Source organism: Lepisma saccharinum, chromosome 8 (assembly GCF_977018435.1).
Source record: "Lepisma saccharinum chromosome 8, izLepSacc3.1, whole genome shotgun sequence".
Classification (NCBI taxonomy): Eukaryota; Metazoa; Arthropoda; class Insecta; order Zygentoma; family Lepismatidae; genus Lepisma; species Lepisma saccharinum.
The window spans coordinates 55,670,457-55,692,390 of NC_139236.1; the positions used below are offsets into that span (position 1 = coordinate 55,670,457).

The 21,934-nt window shown below is 37.2% G+C and overlaps 1 protein-coding gene across 4 annotated transcripts in view; it reads right to left on the bottom strand.

Annotated features, from left to right (window-relative positions):
- The window catches only part of Hr96 (Nuclear hormone receptor HR96), a 119,688-nt gene that overhangs the window by 18,000 nt on the left and 79,754 nt on the right, over positions 1 to 21,934 (bottom strand). Inside the window, exons 1-3 of one of the 4 annotated variants that reach the window (XM_083126679.1) lie at positions 14,588 to 14,617; positions 5,718 to 5,815; positions 2,679 to 2,883 (exon numbers count right to left, since the gene is read on the bottom strand). In XM_083126679.1, coding sequence (XP_082982805.1) covers positions 2,679 to 2,828 — 150 coding nt within the window. In that variant the 5' untranslated portion in view covers positions 2,829 to 2,883; positions 5,718 to 5,815; positions 14,588 to 14,617. Of the gene's footprint in view, positions 1 to 2,678; positions 2,884 to 5,717; positions 5,816 to 14,378; positions 14,618 to 21,934 lie in introns of those variants that run through there. The other 3 variants (XM_083126678.1, XM_083126680.1, XM_083126681.1) reach the window with 3 other exon arrangements.

Sequence of the window (21,934 nt, forward strand, 5' to 3'; positions counted from 1 at the left end):
AAAATATGTTCAAACTTATCAAATGCTACACATATTGGTCATGTGATCAAGCAATGGTAATTTGATATTTCTTTGAAATTTTTTCCACTAGTATTTTCCTAAATTGGCTTGTTACTTAAACATGCAATAAACACTAACATATAATTCACTGGTTGACAATAAATACACCTTGGTAACAAGATGTAATATACAGTGCAAACCTTTTATTGATACTGAGTGAGAGATTTGAGTCACGTTAATCAGTGATGGAGATATAATTGAAGCAATACCAGTACTGATTGCAGTATTAAAATATCATTTAATGAGCTTAATGTTATAGCCTCATTTAGTTTCCACTGCATGTAATTTTGCAAAAAATTTGCAGCCGCAAAAGTTCCTCAGCAGCTCAGTTGGAAAGCACCAGCCTGCTCTGTTTTCAAAACGCTATATTTTAAAAGCAACTTAGCTACAGCTACTTTTCCAAAATGTAGCTTTGCTACAGCTACAGCTGCATTTTCCAAAAAGGAGCTTACTATGCTACACCTGTTCGCTACTCGATACTTCACTTCCTTTGCGCTACTTCTGCATAAAAAAAACTCGAAACAACCACTGGATATTCAAAAGAAGGTCCTAGTATGAGAGTTCTACTTACTGGTAAATAAATTCCGTTATTTATTATCATGATTCCAGTGATTCAAAAATTTTGATAGCAGTGTTACTTCAGTTACGTATTTTCACTATACTCTCTCTCTCTCTCTTTCTTGTGTTTGAGAATAACGTACCTATGTAAATGGCATACCAATTCAAATTTGATACACGAGTATTACAATTAGGGTATTACCCAAATTAATGATTACAACTATACACAAATAAAATTTGATAGGATTATTTATGTTTATGTATCAACATATTTTTATTGATAATAAATATTTCATTTTTTAATAGACTGATATGAAGTCAGTATTTTGAATGAAAAATGTATCTCTCTGACTCTTTTTCAAGGATGATAATTGTCGTGAACATGATGGATAACCAGACTTTTTGAATATCTAGATAATTATCACATGTATGAAAATTAACTATAACATGTTGTGCAAAAGGGGAATAACATAAAAATGATCTATTTATCAATTTTATCTTCTTAGACTTTTAAAAAGTCTAAGAAGATGGCTAGGGGAAGAGGGGGGAGATGTTTACTTGAACCTTGTGGATAGCTGGAGGATGCTTCCATGGTATAAATGAGAAAAAGGAGGAGTGATGCTTTACGTAAGCTTCCCTGTTGAGAATGCTTCTGTGAAGGTACAGTGGAAATTTGCCACCTTGTAATCAAAGGGCCCCAGGTTCGCAAATGAGGCACGTTTCTCCTCAAAATAGCGATGTTACTCAAAAAATGTAGGTGTTAGCCAGAATATATTTGTATATGTCAGTTAGTTATCTGGATATTATAATTATTCCGATACTAATGAAATAAATTATGCAGATATCTATAATCTGTGACATCAAGATATTTATAATCTAGATTATCCCTATTTCCATGTAAAAGACTTTGCCTTTATGAAGCTCTTGCAAAAGTGTTTTTGTCGATTTTTTTTATGCTGTTGCCACATCAAAATTTACTTTAAAATGCCGAGAAGATATGTAGCTGCAGCAAAATTTTCGCCACAACTACAGTAATTTTGTAGCTTCGCTACAGCTACAGTAGCATGATACTTCCGATCATTGGTTTTCATCACCTACATGGGAAACCAATGCATTTGAAGCACTGCATAGCAAAGGGTGAATTCTGCATGGAAATATATGTTACAATCTTACCCTGAGAAGCTGAGCTTCATGCAGTGTTTCACCCTGAAAACAGCAGATTTTAACTGAATGTAGACAAACACACTGCTAACAGATAGAAATGCTGTAGTCTATGTACAGGTGTCACCAGGGACATGCAGCTTTTCTTATCTATGCTTCTCCTGCTGAAATGGAAGTTGTACAATTGGAACAGCATTATGTTCAGTGTAGCATACAATGTAATGTAAGATTCATGTTTCTAAGTGAACAGCATTGGAAAGGGGGGAGGGGAGGGGTATGTATGCTAATAGTAGTGGAGAGAGAGATGATTTTGACTTGAGGGGTGTCTCACATTAGGGTTTATGATCAGGAGGGGAGGGTGGGGGCAAAATAGCTCCTCCCTTAGATTACTTGTAGCCAGTGGCGTGCACAGGATTTTCGAAAGGGAGGGGTTACATACACTATTTTTGGTAGTCAGTCCTCATTTTGCCATCTTTTCCTACAATTGACGTTCCTTTTTTAGGAATACCGGGCCAAAGGGGGGGGGGGTTATAACCCCCACCAACCCCCCCCCCCCCTTGGGCATGCCACTGCTTGTAGCTGTGTAGCCACTGATGGTCACTGCTATGATGAACACAATGAGGTAAAATGTCCTTAGTTTCCAAAGATATTAAATGTTAATGGAGTAAGAGAGCCAACAAAGTTTGTTTTAGATCTATGATGTGCACAGGTAGCCTAATCAGCACTGTACTTTCAGTTTAACATATTACTCGAGTTGCTGAAATGTTGTCCCTACTACTTCTCAGAGGGGCATCATTTTTACCTTTGTCTTTTGAACTATACGTTTCCTTTATTTGAACATTTTTCTTGCAGGCAACAATTATGATGTCATTTACTACAAATAAAATATTCTCACTAACCTTATTTTTCAAGGCATTTCTCCTGAAAAATGCCTTACATGACTCGCATGTTACTGCATTGAAATTGTATCCTAATGCCTTGTCTCCGCAAACACCACAAATTTTGGATTCCCCTTTATGGACCTGAACAGATGAATTTACGTTCTCCATGTATGTCACACGGGGAGCGACAGAAGAATATCTGCCTACAGGAACCTCACCAACACTAGAAAACAAGACATTAATCACACTTAAATATTAACTTGTAGTCAGGATACTTAACTACTATACAAAAATTACTACTTTTTTGATGTATTTATCAGACATATCAACCAGCCAGCCAGCCATGGAAGTGCAAGCAGATTTCACACTGAAATGACAAACAACAGGGGCACTTTCAGTCTGTAAAGAACCATTCACTGAGCACGCACAGCAACCAGACTGAGGTGAGAAAACAGCATGCAACTTCTTGTGTTACTACAGTATGAAAGGTTGCATTTATTTCTGAAAGTTTGTTTACAAATGACACATGCCACTTCGGTTTGAAGCTTCCACGAATACAATATTTTATCACATAATATCTTTACATTAAAAAAAACAAATACTTATGTCTTACCTTAAAGTTTTAATGAAATGTTATTGTCAAGCTTCCTACAGAAGGTGATGAAAGGTGAGAGTCAAAAGTGCATGCCAATATTATGTTACACTTTAGTCCATAATTAAATTGAAATGAGTATTGATTGCTTACTGGTGATTCTCTCAATATAAAACACCCAAATGTTACCAATACAATGCACTCAGAGGAAACTAATTTTGTGATTCTCACATAAGGGTAAAAAAAAAATGTCCAAGTTTCTTTTAATTCCACTTTATGAACAGAGAGGCTCCATATTACAGTTTAGATTATGTTTTTGAACTATGTTCTTTCACCAGAAATTGAACCCACGACTGAACCCACGATTGAATTACCACATCATCATCAAGAAGGTCCCATGAAAATTTCTCATCTTTACCAATGTGTGAATGTTCATTTTTACCTGCCTAATTCCTGATAATGATAATCACTTGCATTCATACTTTCAAGAAAGGCCTCCCCAATTGTGTAGTGATAACGCTGTTGACTTGCAATCAAGGTGTCCTGGATTTGATTCCCAGTGAAAGCAAATTGCACAGTGACTTGATCCCACTTTAAACTATACGTCCAGTCCGAATTATCCCATCAGAGCATAAAACATCAAGAAAGTTGGAGAAAAGTAAATGAACATTGAACAACATTCTCAATTGCTAATACATACATACATGAGGAAGTTTCAAGTACCATTAAAAATGAACAATCTCTATACTAGTGCAAAGGGCAAGCATGGCTGCTGACTTGCATTATCCAATTTGGCAAGATTCAGTTTCTGTTATCGTTCCCATACCAAGTGATGTTTGTAGAATGATTACATATTCTTGCAACTTGAGGAATCAGAGTGGTAGCATAGACAGCAAGTGAAGTGGAAAGGAATTTGAATGAAGGCAGCTCTCAGACCAAAGTGATAAGCAAAAAGCTATGTGGAGCCTCTCCAGTCTGTTCAAAAATATTCACTAATCATTTATGACCTACAGACCGAGGTGATACGATACACACTACTAAGAAATCTACAGTGTCTGCGTGACATGCACGCAATAAGTGATGTGTGCAGCTTACCATGTCATTCCGATATGAAAGATTGCATTTATTTCCGAGGGTTCATATGTCTGAAAGCTTTGTATGCAGCTTTAGGAACATCAGTTTTTCTGGCTATATTTCACCTTTGCACTATTCAAGAGCGTCCTTCTCTGTGGCCATGCAGTCTAAGGCACCTTGCTTTGGAGGGTGTCTGCGGGATGGCATGGGTTCGATCCCGGGTTCAGTCTCCGGGAATTTTCAGCCTGTGTATAGGACCAGTGGCAACCCACCATTGTGAGGAAATTGGGTAGCTTCAAATGAGTAAGCGTAATCCAGTTGCGTAGACCTACTACAATGGCTGGGGATACGTCGGGCTGACCCCCGACTATTCCAATTCTGGTTGAAGATCTTCACGCTTAGAGGTGACGAGGGAAAGCGTGGGAGGAAGAACAGCAGCTGGTAGATAAGCCAAGGCCCTTCATGGACTGTTACGCTCAGAATTTTATTATTTTTACTATTCAAGAGCAAAACCTTTTATCCAAGATCCTTATGATTTTCACAGGACAAAGTACAGAGAGATGCTAAAGTATGCAAAGCAAAAGGATGGCAATTGGTATGTAAATAAGAGATGCTTTTCATTTATTGACAACAAGAATCTCGGAATATGCTGTAGAATAGAGTACTGAAATGAGCGTTTTTCGCTCAAGGGGCAAATAGTTTGCATGGACAATGCTATATAGTGTATGGAATTGACAGCTTCTTTGCTCGGACAGGTAAAAGATTGGTATACGCTCGAAGTCTAGTAGTTCACGTATAACCGTAATTTGCCTGTGGTAGTGGGCCCTCAAATATGGATTGTGAAGTGAAAGATGCAGTGAAATTTAAACTTTAGTGAACATAGTCATTACATCAATGTTAAAACCACCATATGAAATACATATATGAAAATTTTGTAGTGATTTGCTTTATTTTACTTTGCTTCTTGTGACACTTTTGGCTAGTTTGCGAAGAAGGGGATGAGTGATGACATGATGAATGGACACTAATATATATATGAAAATGAATGGATGATTATGGGCTGAAATTACCAGAGTGGATTTTTACACACATATTTCTACGATTATTGTCATATTGAAATATTTGATTCTATGCACTTGGGCGTGGGAGACTTGGACGAGTATGATCGAGCGAAAGTGGTCTCATGCAGTACTCTACTGTAAAACAACATACTCTTGGCAGCAGCTATGCCACCTTTCTTTACTCTAGTAACAAATATCACTTAAAGCATACAAAAATATGCCTGCAATGTCTTTCACTGACATAACTCTAGTCCTAACATATTTAGTATTTCCCTCTTATAATGAATTAAATATATTACAATGCAAAATAGATAAGTACATGAGTTTTACCTGTATGATGAGTATGTTCTCTGTGACCTGTTCAGTTGCAAAAGATAATCATAATGGTCCTCAAGTAGAAGCTGCCCATAGCTCCTCTCTAGTGGATTCTGAAATTTACAAATAGTTAATTACTACTACAGAATATTGTAGGATTGGACAAATTTATTTGTACTCTTATTAGTATTGACTGATTTGGAAGTAGCTTGTAGTTTAGTGCAAAATTCTGTTCCTCTGTTGCTTCTAAGTGAATATAAAGATATAATTCCATCCCCAGCTTCATTACTGCCACTGTTCGTCATAGAATTCCTTCTGTATGGCATATTCAGAAACCTGACATCATGTCAACTTCGAATATTCAGTTACTGCAGACCCGACGTGAACTGGCAGACATGAAATTTTTCTACAAAATCATGAATGGAAAATTAAGATCAAAATTTCTACTCACAGAAGTCAACCCGAAACACTCAATTGTTTCAGAACCCTAGAACACTAGGCTTTCTCTTATACAGCGTTCTCTGTTCCACAGGCTGCCTCAGTTCTACAATAAACTGCCTCCAAATATTTAAGTTTTCTCCCGGGGAAAAAAACTTTCCATTCGTCACTTACCATTAATCTGTCGATATTCTGATTGTTTATCTCATTTGGTTATATCTTGTCATGTTTATCTTTAACTTTCTTGATTGTTTTTTTTTCTTTACCTAAAACCATCTTGACTTATTCTTGTTTATCTGTTACAGTTTCAGTGTAAAATGGATGTTACAAATCTGTATCTGAAACTTGGAATAAATAAATTACATGCCTAAATAAAAATAAATTACATGCCTAAATAAACAGTTTTATTCTGTTGCCATCACCTACTTCTTTAAACAAGAAAGTGAATGAGTCATTCATGTTCTTCATGGAACATTTGTAATTTTATATTAGAGCATTATAGTTGTGTTGATTTTTTTTTCTGATTAGTACCAACAAGAACTTCATGTAAAGTCTGGGTAAAACTTAGAGAAGGGCTATATTTGTGTTTCCGTTGCTCCTTACCCCTCATGACCTCTTCTGAATCTTATGTATGAAAGTTAATTCTGCATTGCACACTTTTGAAGTGTGTATCTTTACAAGATTTTGGTACATCGAAGTGTCATGTAGTAGTCACATGCCCTATCAATATTGTGAGGAAGATAAGATCCAACTTTCTTCAAGTTTGCCCGGAGCTGTAGGTTCATCCCAGGTACATTTCTAAACACCTTTCCCATAATTATATTTAAATATGTTCCACAAACTGAAAGAAATGTCACGAAACAGGAACATGTTCAAGTTTTTACATCTTGCACCAATGTTTTACTTTTTATGTAAAGAGTAAATCATCTGGAACACCTCCAAGAACAAAATATGGGGAACAACAATGCCACAGCAGAAATAAGTTTCACTTTTACGAAAAAGGAACAAGCAGGAAAAGTTCCACTATTCCAGAAGCGTGCGGTAAAGAGAGGTGGGGCAAGCGCCGCTTGCGTTGTTTTTAAAACACTTTTGATATCTTAAGTTTGTGTTTTTCAAAGCCTTTATACACATTAGAATGGAATTTATTTAGTAGAAGATATTTACATTTCAGAATTTTCATTTCCCCTATGTTCTGTTCTTTTGGCTTGAAACAAACCAGTTAAACTCTTGACGACGCTGGGCGATGCGGCACGATTGACCACGTTAGAAGAAGAGGGTTGCTCGCCTTTCTCCCCGCTTTTCGAGTGACTTATACAGTTCTTGCATGGTCACTGTCCGTCCCCGTCCACGAAGAAAAAAGGCGAGGGCAAGCAACACCAAGACCTCATCTGTCTTTGGCAAGGGTGTTGAAAAGAATTCGTCCACGAGGGTTGCTAACTTCCAGAATTTTCTGTGCATCCGTAGCACCACTTAATGCGGTACGTATTTCATGTTTGAAGCTGTAATCAACAAATTACATTATTAAGTTAGCCAGTGATCACCAGTCGTATGTTATTTATAAGAAGTGAAATAACAGCTGGTACTTGAACATATTCGTCGTGTGGTCAGTTATTCGGAAATATGGAGGGTATGTAACACTGCGAAAAGAAAGGTTAATTTAGAAGTGTGGGTGCTGCGAATGCTTGTTGTCTTTTACTGTGATACTGTGCTGTGTTTTTCTGTTTCTGTGTCGTGTTTTTCTACCTGGTGTAAAAGTATGGTTCTACATTGAAAATTTCCACCATGGGTGACATACCAGATGAGCTATCGATTTGCAGTGGTGCAGGTAAGGACTTGATTAGGGACCTTCTTTCAAAACCATTCAGTTCGAGAACATATGGTGAAAAGTTGGAGCTTGTGAACCATGAGTGACCGTGTCTTGAACTGTGCATTACCAAACCAACTAAGAAAGATGGGAAAGTTTTCATTAGGCAGTTTAAAACATCTCAGTACAACAATATTATGTGGTTATGTGACAGCAATGATCTTAATAAATTATTTTGTTGGCCATGTGTTTTGTTCAATACAAATTTAGGACCATGGAACTATACAGGCTACAGTGACTTGAGCAATTTTTATAATGCAGTGCAAAGACATGAACGTTCCCAAAATCACATCTGCACTTGCATCCAACTGAAGACATTCGGAAAGTCCAGAATTGATATACAATTAGATCTGCAAAAGAAAGCTGCAGTTTTAAAACACAATGAAACTGTGAAGAAAAACAGAAATTTTGAAAAGATTTATAGACGTAACATGTTTCCTTGGTAAACAGGAACTTGCATTTAGAGGTCATGACGAAACACAAGGTTCAACCAATAGAGGAAATTATGTAGAATTAAGCAAATTGATAAGTAAATATGATCCTGTTCTTTGCAATCATTTGGAAACTGCAACAGTGTTTACTGGGCTCTCAAACAGAATTCAAAACGATGTTATTGAAAGCATCAGTTCTTCGCTAATGAAAGAAATTAAAACAGAAATCTCAGCAAGCACATTTGTTTCCATACTGCTTGATGAAGCGTCAGATGTCAGTAATAAGTCACAACTTTCAACAGTTTTACCAGGGCATGAAATTTCAAGTTCGAAGTCAGTCGCCAGACTAAAATCTTTGGTCGCCACTATTTTATATTGATAAGTAATAAAAATATGAGCAAGTATTAAAAAGAATTAATGTTTTTATAGCGCTGTCGTTCTGCACTGAAGTACCACTTATCAATCGCAGCTGCTGGGTCAAACTCTGACGGGGGGGGGGGGGGGGTCCATTTACAGAAACTCGGAGCAAATCATCCAGTCTCAATCTTCATAGAGTTCCTGTAAGTAGTCTTCAGTCTGTTGTGACAGCTGAAACCTCTCTCACATGAAACTGTGCTCATTGGTAGAACAGCACAAAATGTCAAAATCTAGAGCAAATTGGGGAATCTTGTTGAACACTCCTCACTGTGAATTTTCTCCAGCATCTGATTCAAAGTCAGAGAAGGAAACAAAAGTTTGTATTCTGTCCACTCTGCTAACAGAACATCCATTTTCTCATTATGAAGGCTCGGGTTCAAGTACATGTAGAGCTTCTTTAATTCTTCTATCCCAAACTGAAGAATATTTTCTTTGGGAGGCGGACCCAAAGTGTCGAAAACATGCAGAGATGCAATCACATCTGTTGATATAGATTGCAATCTTTCTGTGATGTACACCTTCGCATTGTTAATTAAGTTTCCTCTAACAGTCTGAAACTCTTGCTCTCCATTTTGAATGTTTGTGAGCTGCACATCCCTGATCTTCCCTGAAATGGATACGTGGTCCAAGAAATCTTGTTTGCTTGGTCCAAGATTAGATTCTAGGTCATCCAGTGTTCAATTCTTATTTTCAGAGATGCAATCAAAAGATTCTTATTTTATAGTGCCACGCTTAAAGGGTTCAATTTCCTGTAGAAATCCAAAGGGAAGTACAGAAGCTTAACAAATTTAAATTGCTTCAAACTTTTCAGCAAACCCTTAGCTTTAGCACCATCATTGTCTTTTCCATGGGCCACCTATTCAAGCTATCATGATTGTAAGAGAGCTCTTACAGCACTTCTTGCTGGCTAGCCACCTAATAGTGTGGATATCACTCAGTTTTAGAATTTCTTCTATGACTTCTGCCGTTTCTCTCAAGAGGTGAAGTCTTTTAGAAGAGCCATGATAACACTGAAAAATATTCATAATCACGGAATAAAATGCTCTAAGATATTAAACTTCATGACACGCATCCAGCACAGCTAACTGCAAACGGTGTGCAAGGCAGTGAATATTTATCATTTTATTACAAATAGCTTAAATTTGCACAGCCTATTCTGATTTGTGCCCGTCCATATTTGCTGCAGTACCCAAGCCTACAATGTAACACTTGTTTCTGTATTTATTTGAACCTACTGCCTTATCTAAATAATCAGTTATGGCTGTGAAGTAGCCAGCAGAAGTAGAGTTTGGAAGCTCTATTACTCCTAAAATGTCCTCCTTGATGTGACCAATCATTTGCATCCACGTATCGAACATACACATCCATCAATCAGAAGGCTGATGGAACCACTTCACTCACAGGCAACTACCACTGAACCAAAAAAAAAATGAGGTAAACAGAACGAATTTACTACCACGTCAACCAACCTTCACGAGTGCATTTATCGCATTCTTTTGTCAACAAAGACAGGACACTGGCACGTGCGAGAGCAGTTCACAACTGTGAAAACAGGGTTTTTCCGTGCAAAACCAAGGAGTCTTGGTTGGGCCACGGTCTGCTCCATTCTACCCCTCCCCACCTCAAGTCCGAGTGGAGGAAAAGCAAAGCAGGGAAAATGGGTTGGGTTTGGTTGCATGTGCATCCAAAGTGGTAGCATCCCAACAGTTGCAGAACTGTTGTGCCGATTAGATGGTGTCGGCATTGAGTGGACACGGGGTTTTCAATCGGCTCGCTTTCCAAAACCATGTACGAACGTTGGATTGAGATGTTCGGGCGTGTTTGACACATATTTGAAACAACGAAATTTTAGTCGCCAGCCCCAAACTTTTGGTCACCAATGGCGACCTGGCGACTGGAAATTTCACACCATGGTTTTACGATACGTAAGATCAGATGGTTTGGTTTGCGAGAGATTTATTTGCTTTCATGACAGTAAAGACAGAACAGCAACAGCATTAAGCCAACACGTTTTCAAAGTAATTGAAGAATTTAATTTGGGCAACAAGATCGTTTCGCAGGCTTATGATGGTGCAGCAGTAATGGCAAGTGAACTGAATGGTTTACAATCAAAAGTACGTGAAAAGTATGCAGAAGCTATGTTTGTTCACTGCTACGCGCATGTCTTAAAGTTAAAGAAAGTAGTATTTTTTTCAAAACGCTCTCTGGGTTAGCTGCCTTTTTCTCTGTTTCTACCAAACGCACCGAGCTACTAGACCGAATAGTTCAAAAAAGGTTGCCACGTGTTGCAACCACAAGGTGGAACTTCAATTCTAGACTTGTCCAAACTGTTAATAATTACAGGGAAGCTTTAATTGAGTTGTTTGAAGAAATTACAGACAACCCCGCTGACTGGGACACCAACACTTACAACGAAGCTAGTGGGTTTTGTGGAAGACTAGGTAGCTCTCCATTTGTCTTTTGCTTGCAGTTATTTGATGAAATACTGTATTGCAATACATTGATGTTCTGTTCGATATTCTCCAAGCAAAATGTAATGACATACCATACTGCCAGAAAAAAGTAATGGAGTGTTTGAGGCTAATGGAAGACAAGAAGAACAGTTTCAACGCGTTCTTGAAGCGAATGGAAATTCATAAGAATCTGTCAAAATTTCGTCAAAGAGGTGTTACATCCGACGAGGATGCCGTTCGGTACTACAGACGAGTATTCGTTGAAATTCTCGATACAATCACTATGCAAATAAGGACAAGATATGCAAACCTTGACAAACTTTCATTTCTCGAATTGCTAGATAGTAGTAAATTCCCACATAATTCTCAACATTTTCCTGACGGCACCTTACAATCTTTGCAGGCTACACATGGCCGTCGTTTTGATTGCCTCCGCCTGAAAAGTGAACTAACTGTAATGTATAAATCTGAAGATTTCCGTGATAAAAATGTTTGTGATTTGTATAAGTACCTGCACCACATGCAACTCAATGATTGTATGGCTGAACTACGTAAACTGTGTTTGCTGGTTATGACTATTCCTGTGACAACAGCATCTGTGGAAAGGTCATTTTCTGCCTTGAAGAGAATCAAAACTTACTGTCGCAGTAATCAAAGGCAAGAGCGTTTATGAAATTTGGCACTGCTTTCAATCGAAAGCACGTTATTAAGTGAGCTGTGCAATAGGGGCGAAGATTTTTATGGAGACGTGATAGATGAATTCACCAACAAGAACAGATGGCAGGAATTCCAACTTAAGTAAGGTAATGGTAATATTTTTTTTCAATTTATAATTTGATTGTTTAATATTTTTTCTGTATTTTTCATTTAAATTCTACGATTCGATTGAGCGAATGATAATTACATAAACACTCTTTCGTCCTGTTAGTCATGATTCATAATTCTAGCTAAGTCAGAAACCGAAACCCATCCGTTTATTTAAAATCGAAACTTTATGCTAATAGGATGTTTATTATTTTCATAGTTAAAAAAGAACGTAATTTAATTTACAGTTGCCCTCAAATATCAGGTAAATCGTTATTTTCTTCATGGTTGGAATTTACAAGTTTATATTGAGAGGCTGTTTTTCTTCTTTAAAAATCGTGCAGCAAAGATTTTATTTTACGGTATGTATGCACTTCACACACTCAAGCCCGATACGTCACCATTATGCACATTATTGTAAATGGGGATGTGTGTAAGCCTATATTGTATTTGAAATTGTTATAATTAACCGAAACGAAAAATTAACTCATCGCTTGCCTATGATGGAAGGTCACGGCACGCCCCTGCACTATTCTCCAGTTGGTTTGTTACTGTGTACACCATAGGAACTACTCAAAATTAAAACATTATATGTTCATAAATGATCAGGCATTAATGTAGTTCCCCACATACACACAAACCATATTCCTTTCATTTTATTGGGTTTATTCTCAACTATAAAAAGATGCCAGTATGGCATGGTGGCATAACATCAGAGAAAAGGGAGTGGGAAAATGTATAGATCTTTTATTGCACATCTCAATTCTAGGCCCACAACTGAGATAAATTGTACAAACAACTTTTGCCAATGTCTACTTTAGAAGTTGCATAAATACACTCTTCAAATGTTACCAAAAATCGAATATCACCAACAAGAGGAAAACAAATGTTGCATGTTTGAATGGGAACACATTTTGATGAATAATATATTGTACTATTTACTATAACATAATGTAATTTTCTTATGTAACCATTGCGTATATGAAGAAAATGAAACTTGATTCAAGTGACACACAAAATTCTCAAGCCAAATAAAATAAGTAGGACATCTCGGTTTTGCCAGATCGCTAAGAAATCCAAAAATTAAAGAATTTAAATACATTGATGGGCGACACTGAAAAGAAAATTCAAGATTTTCATTTCAACACGAATACTGTTATGGAGTACAGTGTGATAATTTATTAGACTTTATCAGTTTTAGTGGTAACAGTTCGTTATATCGGAGACACATTAAAATCGGATAATTTGTGTTTCGCATGGTTCGTACTTACCAATTGTGTATTGCGGAACATAGTGCAAGGTGCCATTATGCTTTTTACACAAAAAATACAATTTTTCACATACAGAGTGATTTTTTTATTCCTTTCTTCGCTTCTGCAACACACAATATGGCGGGCACATTTTGACTCATGTTGTGGGTATGCAGTGTTTCCAACCTTCTTCATCAAAAAATACCTACTATCGTGTTCGTCACCAGTGGCAATTATTTATTTAGCCTGGGTAGCTGACGGATAGCCCCATGAACCATACACGGATAGCCCCACAAACCATTCATGGATAGCCCCACAAACCATTCATGGATAGCCCCACGAACCATTATGCACGGTAGCTGACCGATAGCCCCACGAACCATTCACTGATAGTCCTACGAACCATTCACTGATAGTCCTACGAACCATTCACGAATAGCCCCACGAACAATTTCCGATAAGATTAGGTTAGATTTGGTTACGTTAGGCAAGCATAGTAAAAAAAAGGGGGGGGTTGAAACACTGACAGGGGCTTACGTCAACAAAGGTACGCAGCATCCGGTTGTCGTAGGGCAAGCAAATGAAAGCAATGGCAGTTGTGCGTCGGTGAGATATTTCTCTTGAAAAATACAAGATTTCCCGGTCAAATATATTCCGCGATGAAAGAAAATACCTCGACGAACGTTGTAAACCTTGGAGAAACTCATTTCCGTAAGTAGTTTCTTGTGTAAAATTGAAGTAATGTGTCTCGGATGTATGAAACTGTTACCACCGTTTTAGTTGCGTTACGTTATTTTTTATCTAATTTGTATCGTCGCTGGAAAGGAGCAAATACTCCTTGTACTTACATTTTCATTCGTCACTTTTTAATACAAGGGCCAACATAAAATATTTCGCTGTCCATCACTTTTGTTCTTTTCACCAACATAATCAAAGCGTTATTGCACAACACCACCAAGATACATTATCCTTTATTATTGTCAAAGACAATTATGCTTAAATTTAGCAGAATAACTTACGTAACCTGTTACAAATCTGACTTTTCGTACCTCGGAACTTTTGTTTTTTTCCCAAAGATTATTTGTGAATCAAATCTTAACACTTCACATCGAAACACTACACAGCTCGTGTTTTTGGTGCTTTTTAAATAAACACCGCGGTAAATTCTCAAATGGTAAATTTCAATAACCACTTTCACAATCTCATCACAGGTTTACACTTTACTTACATTTCATGATTTTTGTTCTTGCGCGGAACATCTCCGCCATCTATTGAGGAAAAGGGGAAATTTATGCCGCTAACTCGATGTACAGCATGATTCAAAAGTATTTTTACCAAAAATCCTTATATGAGGAAAACGTCGCAACAGAAGCGAAAAGAGTTTCGGTCAGTGGCTTCCGTGAAGTAAATCGTTGGGTGTTCACAACCCAGCCTAAATTAAAATGCAATGTTACTCCCCCCGAACGAGAGGGGCTAGAAACACATAGAAAATCAATCGTTGATCACAATCACAGAGAAGAAAACGTTAAATGTGACATCAAGTGAGCTTACAAAAAAAGTTAACAAATTGTAGAGTACAAGGAGAAAATAATAAAATAAAGTAAAACAAGAAATAGGAATATACAGTAAAACCTCGTTAATCCGGACTAATTGGAGGGATAAGTTGACCGATTTATTAACGAAAGTCCGGATTAACTTAAATAACTTAAAAGAACAGTAGAAAGTACATAAAACTCCGTTTATAGCAACAAAGCACGTTTATTATGTTGTATTTAAAGGGCACAGATGGGGAAAGATTTGATCAAAATATAACTAAGTACACTATACAGTACAGGTACAGTAACGGCGAAAGAAACAGTAGGCGAATTGTCCACCACCATTGTCATTCTGTCTGTATTACACAATATGATGACAATGAATTGAAATAATGACATCAATAAGCAGAGAACAATGCTTGCTTCGAACCATCATAGTTTTATTCCTTAAAACAACACAGAATGTAGAATAAGAAAGTAATGAAAATAGAGGTGGACAATTTGCCTACCATTATCTTTGCCGTTGACTGTACATACGCGATACTCATATTATGATGATGTGCCCGATGGACCACATTAAAAAAAATTGCATTCGTCTCCCCCCCCCCCCCGTTTGCCTGTCCGGATTAAGCTAAGCCCGGCTTATCGGAGTCCGGATTTACAAGTTTTTACTGTGATAATGCATGTTTTATGAAGAATTGTGAAACTGGGACCTTGTATTGTGCTAGCCACTCTGCCAGAGCGCCCAGCGAAAATCCATTTGCGAAACACAAGTCAATTTTAATTTATTTCGATTCAGTGGCGGCGAATGAGTTCCAGAACCCGGGGAGGGGGGCAAAGACTGTATATTTCCCTCTGTATACCTATAAGGTTTTGCATAGTGCGGGGGAAAAACTGCCCCCCTAATCGCCCCTCTGTTTCGATTTATCGTTTCCGCTTAACCCCCTCGCCCGCCAATACCCTCAAAAACAAGGAAAAATTACTAACGTAAACAGTTTGAATTATTGTTGTTGTTTTAAGTCCACTTTATACACAGTAAGGCTAATCGGGACTGGAACTACAGTTTAAAGTGGGATCCGAACCACTATGTGCCTCCACCGGGAATCGAACCCGGGACCCCTTGATTACAAGGCGACGACGCTACCACTGCACCATCGGGGAGGCCAGTTTGAATTATTGAAATGCCTTCTTCTCTCCCTATGTAGTGTTGGCAATTATTTTTACCTATTCCTAAAAATCAACCCAGCCACCATTTCCACTAACCATGATATCGACGAATTATTATTATTTTCAATTTCAATATCAATTTGTAATTTCACGACAGCTTCCCTATATTTCATTGGTAAGTCTCTGGCAAAGCTCAAATTCCATGATGAGAATTGCAAATTGCGATACTTAAAATTATTGTTTTGAAGTTTACTTGTAGGAGTTTATAACAATTATAATTTATTTTCAGTAAGATGTAATGGATATTTATTTATCCATACTCGTTTACATGTGTACCAAGATAAATATTATTTTCTACTAGCAGTGTCTTCGTCTTCTTTCTTTCTGACTCGTCTACATTATCTAAAGGTTTAAGCAACACATTAAAAATGTCGATGCAAGTGTAAATCTGCTCATTATAGTGTTTGAAAACAAAACCTTCGCCATGCAACTGCAAGGCTTTGGGTGCGCGCCACCTTTTTGCAATGGAGTTGTTGAGGATGTTTGCGGCTTAATTTTTGGTGAAATTGATTTGAAAGGAAATATATTAGGCAAAAGCATCTAAGATCTTAGGAATTACTATAACAATACACGCAAACAGTGCTTGCATTCAGTGGCGCAGGAACGTTTTTCATTTGGGGGGTACAAAATTCAGCCTCCCATATATATATTACTTCACAGGTTCCCAATCCTAGGTATAATATGAAGGCATGGGAAATATTCCATTTTAGAACAGCACACACGAATTTCCTGTTATTTACTGCTAAATATGAACAAATAAATTTTATTTCTTTGTTTTTCTTATAATTTATGATAATTATAAAAACATTAATTAAGATCAGATAATAATTCCGAAACATATAAAGCTCTGGACCTTGTTCTGGGCTCATTTTGAATTTAATGGAACGGAAAACCAGGAGTTCGAAATGTGAAAATTGCGAACAAAGATACATCTATTCATTTTAGTGCAGGTTGCGATTTAAAGGAAGATTCCCACCCCACCCCTCTATCTTGAGCCATTCCAATCAGGAATAATCATCTCCCGCCTACTGGATATAGAAACCATATTATTGAATATATCATACTTACAGAGTTCCACTTCAGTTCAGATCATTTTAATGTCCCATGCTTACATATAAAAATAAGTTAAAGTGTTTCCCTGTGCTTTGCACCACGTCATGAAGGTGTATAGGGGCCCCCACGCTTTCTTCATGTCGGCCGAGCTGGGGCTGGGGGTGATGTGATCAGCACCACGCCCCTGGCCGCCTTTAGCCTCCAGAGTTTCCTCCAGGTACCCACTTTATAGGACACTTGGTGGGCGCTTGAGCCGCTTGAACAGGTTGAAAAAGTCCCGGTTCTCCCCCGCCGACGATCGAACCAAGGTCTCTCGCATGGTTGTCAGACGCCCTAACGACTGAGCTACCGCATCTTTAAAAAATTCATGGCAAAGCATTTATTTGTGATATAATCTGTACCTAATGACGCTGTTCAAGCACTGAAAGTACTATTATTACACATACAAAACTGAAATCCTTCATATCTCAGAGCAAGCAAGAAAAACCGTATGCTCGAAAGTTTCTTTCATTTCAATCTTTGGTGGACAATATGAAGAGCCAGCCAAGGTTTCTTTTCATATGTAGTAGTATTAAATGTAGAATGTACGTACATGCGTGTGTTTTAGAGTGACATACCAATTCTTCGTACTCCATGGCGGAGTGTTAGCATAGACCGCGCAACGATGACAGAGGTTCCGGGTTTGATTCCCGGTCTGGACATGGGTGTTATTTGTGAGTGTCCCTTCATCAATTTCATCATAATCATCTCATCACTCATCCTCATCTTCGTAATTAGCCAAAAGTGGCAGAAATGCGAAGTAAAATAAACCAAATCAATTAATCAAACATTCCCATCTCACTCACTTGCGAATCCAATCCAAAATCAACTGAATGTGAAAGCGGGTTCAATGCCATAAACCTAACTTAATGGATTAGAGAAATCATTTAGAAGTTTTAAACCAACTTTTCCTTTCAATAAATAGACCCTCAGTGCATTGTTTTCATGCAGAAAAATTTGCAAGAAGTTGGATCAAGTCTAAGCATCACAGTGCCCTTGACAAGACAACTGGCAAACCATAGAACCTGCAGTGATTCTGATTTATCTCGTACATTCATCTGATTTTCTTACAGTTTGACTTTAGGGTTTAACTTAAAATGGCGTTGTGTTTGTGTTTCATTGGATATCAAATTTGATTTTAAGCAATTAGTGTCTAATTCTAAGTATACCTGATACGTAGGTAAAAATAAGTTCTCCTCCCTCTGATAATCTCACAAATGTCTTAATGTCTAGGAAACATTTCATTTAACCTACGAATGATATCGCAATGCGACGAGTAGAGAATTGTCACAGCCTCATCTTGTATCCTGTGTGGTGAGCTCCTTCTCGTTCTTGTTTGTTCTTATTCTTGTCTCGGTTTCGGATCAGAAGTTATTAAAACTTTTTCTAGATTCACTTCATGCTTAGATAGGCTAATCGGGACTGGATCTACAGTTTAAAGTGGAATCCAAAGCACTGTGCATGTGGGACCCCTTAATTACAAGGCGAGGTATCTCGTCCTGACCCGCGAAATGTTTAGTATAAGTAGTGTAATCGGGTACGTTCAAATCAACACTTGGTACGAGGCCTATTATTTTTATTAATTTAAGCACAATGGAAAACCTATTTTGACGATGTTTTTTGTTGATTTCATACTATTGCAAATCTGTGATTTTTCACCTCACACTTCGTACGAGTGTCATAATTTCTCTCGAGTTAAAGTACGTAACACCTACACCCACCTACACCCACGCACACCTACACAAATTTACTTCCGGTTTATTTCCGGTCTACTTCCGGTTTATTTCCGGTCTACTTCCGGTCTACTTGACAGACACCTGTGGGTTTTTCTAGTTGTTTTTTATAAGTACATATATTTTGGGAGTTCAAAGTAATACTTGGTACGAGGCCTATTGTTTTTATTAATTTAACTACAATGGAAAACCTATTTTGATGATGTTTTTGTTGATTTTATACTATTGCAAATCTGTGTCTTTTCATCTCGTACTTGGTACGAGTGTCATAATATCTTTCGAGTTAAATTACGCAACATTACGCAACATTGCGATGGCTCGTAAGGTAAACTATTGCGCAATGTTTACGCAACAAGTTATTACGCAGACTCGTATCTAGCGTGTTGTTGGTTATGACGTAATGGGTGTCTTCTGATTGACTTACTGTTTCGGATGTTTTCATCCGCGCTTAGGTTACTTAAAGGGTTTTCGCATTACAGATCAGTCAGTATCGTGAGAGTGTTTGAAGAGTGCGGATGTGTTGTTGCAGTGTTAAAAGTTAAGCATTTAACTTATTTTAAAGCTACATACTATTTATTATTTTTAAGTTTAAAAAACTGTATCAAGTGATTTTTTCATAGTAATTTCGATCAGATTAAGTTTTGATGTGATCAGATGTTACTTGTTGTCTCCGGAAATTCTGTATAAATAACATAGTTGAAAATTTTATCGTAATAGCTAAAATTATTTTATTTTGAAGGTGGTTCAAGTCGTTTTTCACACAGATTGAATTTGTATAAATTTGTATTTGTATTGAATTTTGTACTTTTTCCCGAGAAAAATATTATAATTATAACTATTGTTTTTTAAGTTACATTCTATCAATTATCGTAAGTTTAAAAGTTTTTTTTCTAGTAAATAGAATCTTATTGAATTTTGAGTTGATTGTGCGTTTTGTATTTTTCCCCGAGAAAATTTATATATAAATACCGAGAAACTTCTATTTAAATAACACACCTCGTGAAAATGACAACTTGTATAACCGACTTACCACTTGAACTGCTGCACAAGATTTTTGCGTACACATTCGATTGAGGTGAGGATGTCGCAAGGCTCGTCGACTTAAGCAAAACAGCGCCTGAATTTCGTCCACCGTGCGAGATGATTTTTATGGACAATCTTCGCAAAATAAGTGGTATGAAAAACTTGCAGATCCTGATTCTCTTTTTCGGGCTGCAGGCAAAAAGTTGGCCGATAGGATGGACGAGCTTCATGAGGCGAGGGAAGGAAGGAGACGATATACGTACGATTGGTATGAGTCAAACGCGGAAACAGACAGCATCATCACACAACTCATCGCATTGACTGAGGCGCGAACTTTCTTCCTAACCTCGCATGATATATAAATAAAATACCATCACCATGAAACCCAAAGGTGTCGTCTATCAGGTACCATAGGCGGACCTCAAATCTCTCGGAGATTCGAATCCTGTTAGGTTAAACAGCATAAAAATTTCTCAGAAAAAGTACAAAATTCAATACAAATACAAATTTATACAAAAACGACTTGAACCACCTTCAAAATAAAATAATTTTAGCTATTACGATAAAATTTTCAACTATGTTATTTATACAGAATTTCCGGAGACAACAAGTAACATCTGATCACATCAAAACTTAATCTGATCGAAATTACTATGAAAAAACCACTTGATACAGTTTTTTAAACTTAAAAATAATAAATAGTATGTAGCTTTAAAATAAGTTAAATGCTTAACTTTTAACACTGCAACAACACATCCGTACTCTTCAAACACTCTCACGATACTGACTGATCTGTAATGCGAAAACCCTTTAAGTAACCTAAGCGCGGATGAAAACATCCGAAACAGTAAGTCAATCAGAAGACACCCATTACGTCATAACCAACAACACGCTAGATACGAGTCTGCGTAATAACTTGTTGCGTAAACATACCTTACGAGCCATCGCAATGTTGCGTAATTTAACTCGAAAGAAATTATGACACTCGTACCAAGTACGAGATGAAAAAACACAGATTTGCAATAGTATAAAATCAACAAAAACATCATCAAAATAGGTTTTCCATTGTAGTTAAATTAATAAAAACAATAGGCCTCGTACCAAGTATTACTTTGAACTCCCAAAATATATGTACTTATAAAAAACTAGAAAAACCCACAGGTGTCTGTCAAGTAGACCGGAAGTAGACCGGAAGTAAATTTTGTGTAGGTGTGCGTGGGTGTGGGTGGGTGCGTGGGTGTGCGTGGGTGTAGGTGGGTGTAGGTGTTACGTACTTTAACTCGAAAGAAATTATGACACTCGTACGAAGTGTGAGGTGAAAAATCACAGATTTGCAATAGTATAAAATCGACAAAAACATCGTCAAAATAGGTTTTCCATTGTGCTTAAATTAATAAAAATAATAGGCCTCGTACCAAGTGTTGATTTGAACGTGCCCGATTACACTACTAGTATAAGCAACATTTACATTGTGTCACCACTCTCACAACGTACAATATCTCATTAAAGCAAAAACTTTAGTTAATAACGTTTTTCTGCTTTACATCTTGTTTCGACACTGCGAAGCCTCGAAGTACGGGATTTTGTCCTGAATAGATTAAAACGGGCAGCACAGGCTTGCAATTGTCGCTACTGGATTTACCTTGCAATTACAATAAATAAAATACACGGCTAATTTGAAAAATAAATTAGTATGTCTGAAAAAAGACATAGCATTTTAAATTTATTTCAAGCAATTTCTTCAAACATGATAACCAGAGTTTTCAACGAGATCGTCTCTTACATGAAGTATCGTCTCGCTTTGATTTTGCAGAGATTTATTTCATTCTCGTCTTGAAATTTGAGAGAAAACAGATTTTTCTTGTCTTAGTAACATCTGTATTTTCAACAAATCTCTTAATAAGAGGTATATAGGTTTAAGTATAGTTTTCCGAATACCCTCTTACAAAGTTATGAAAATTATGG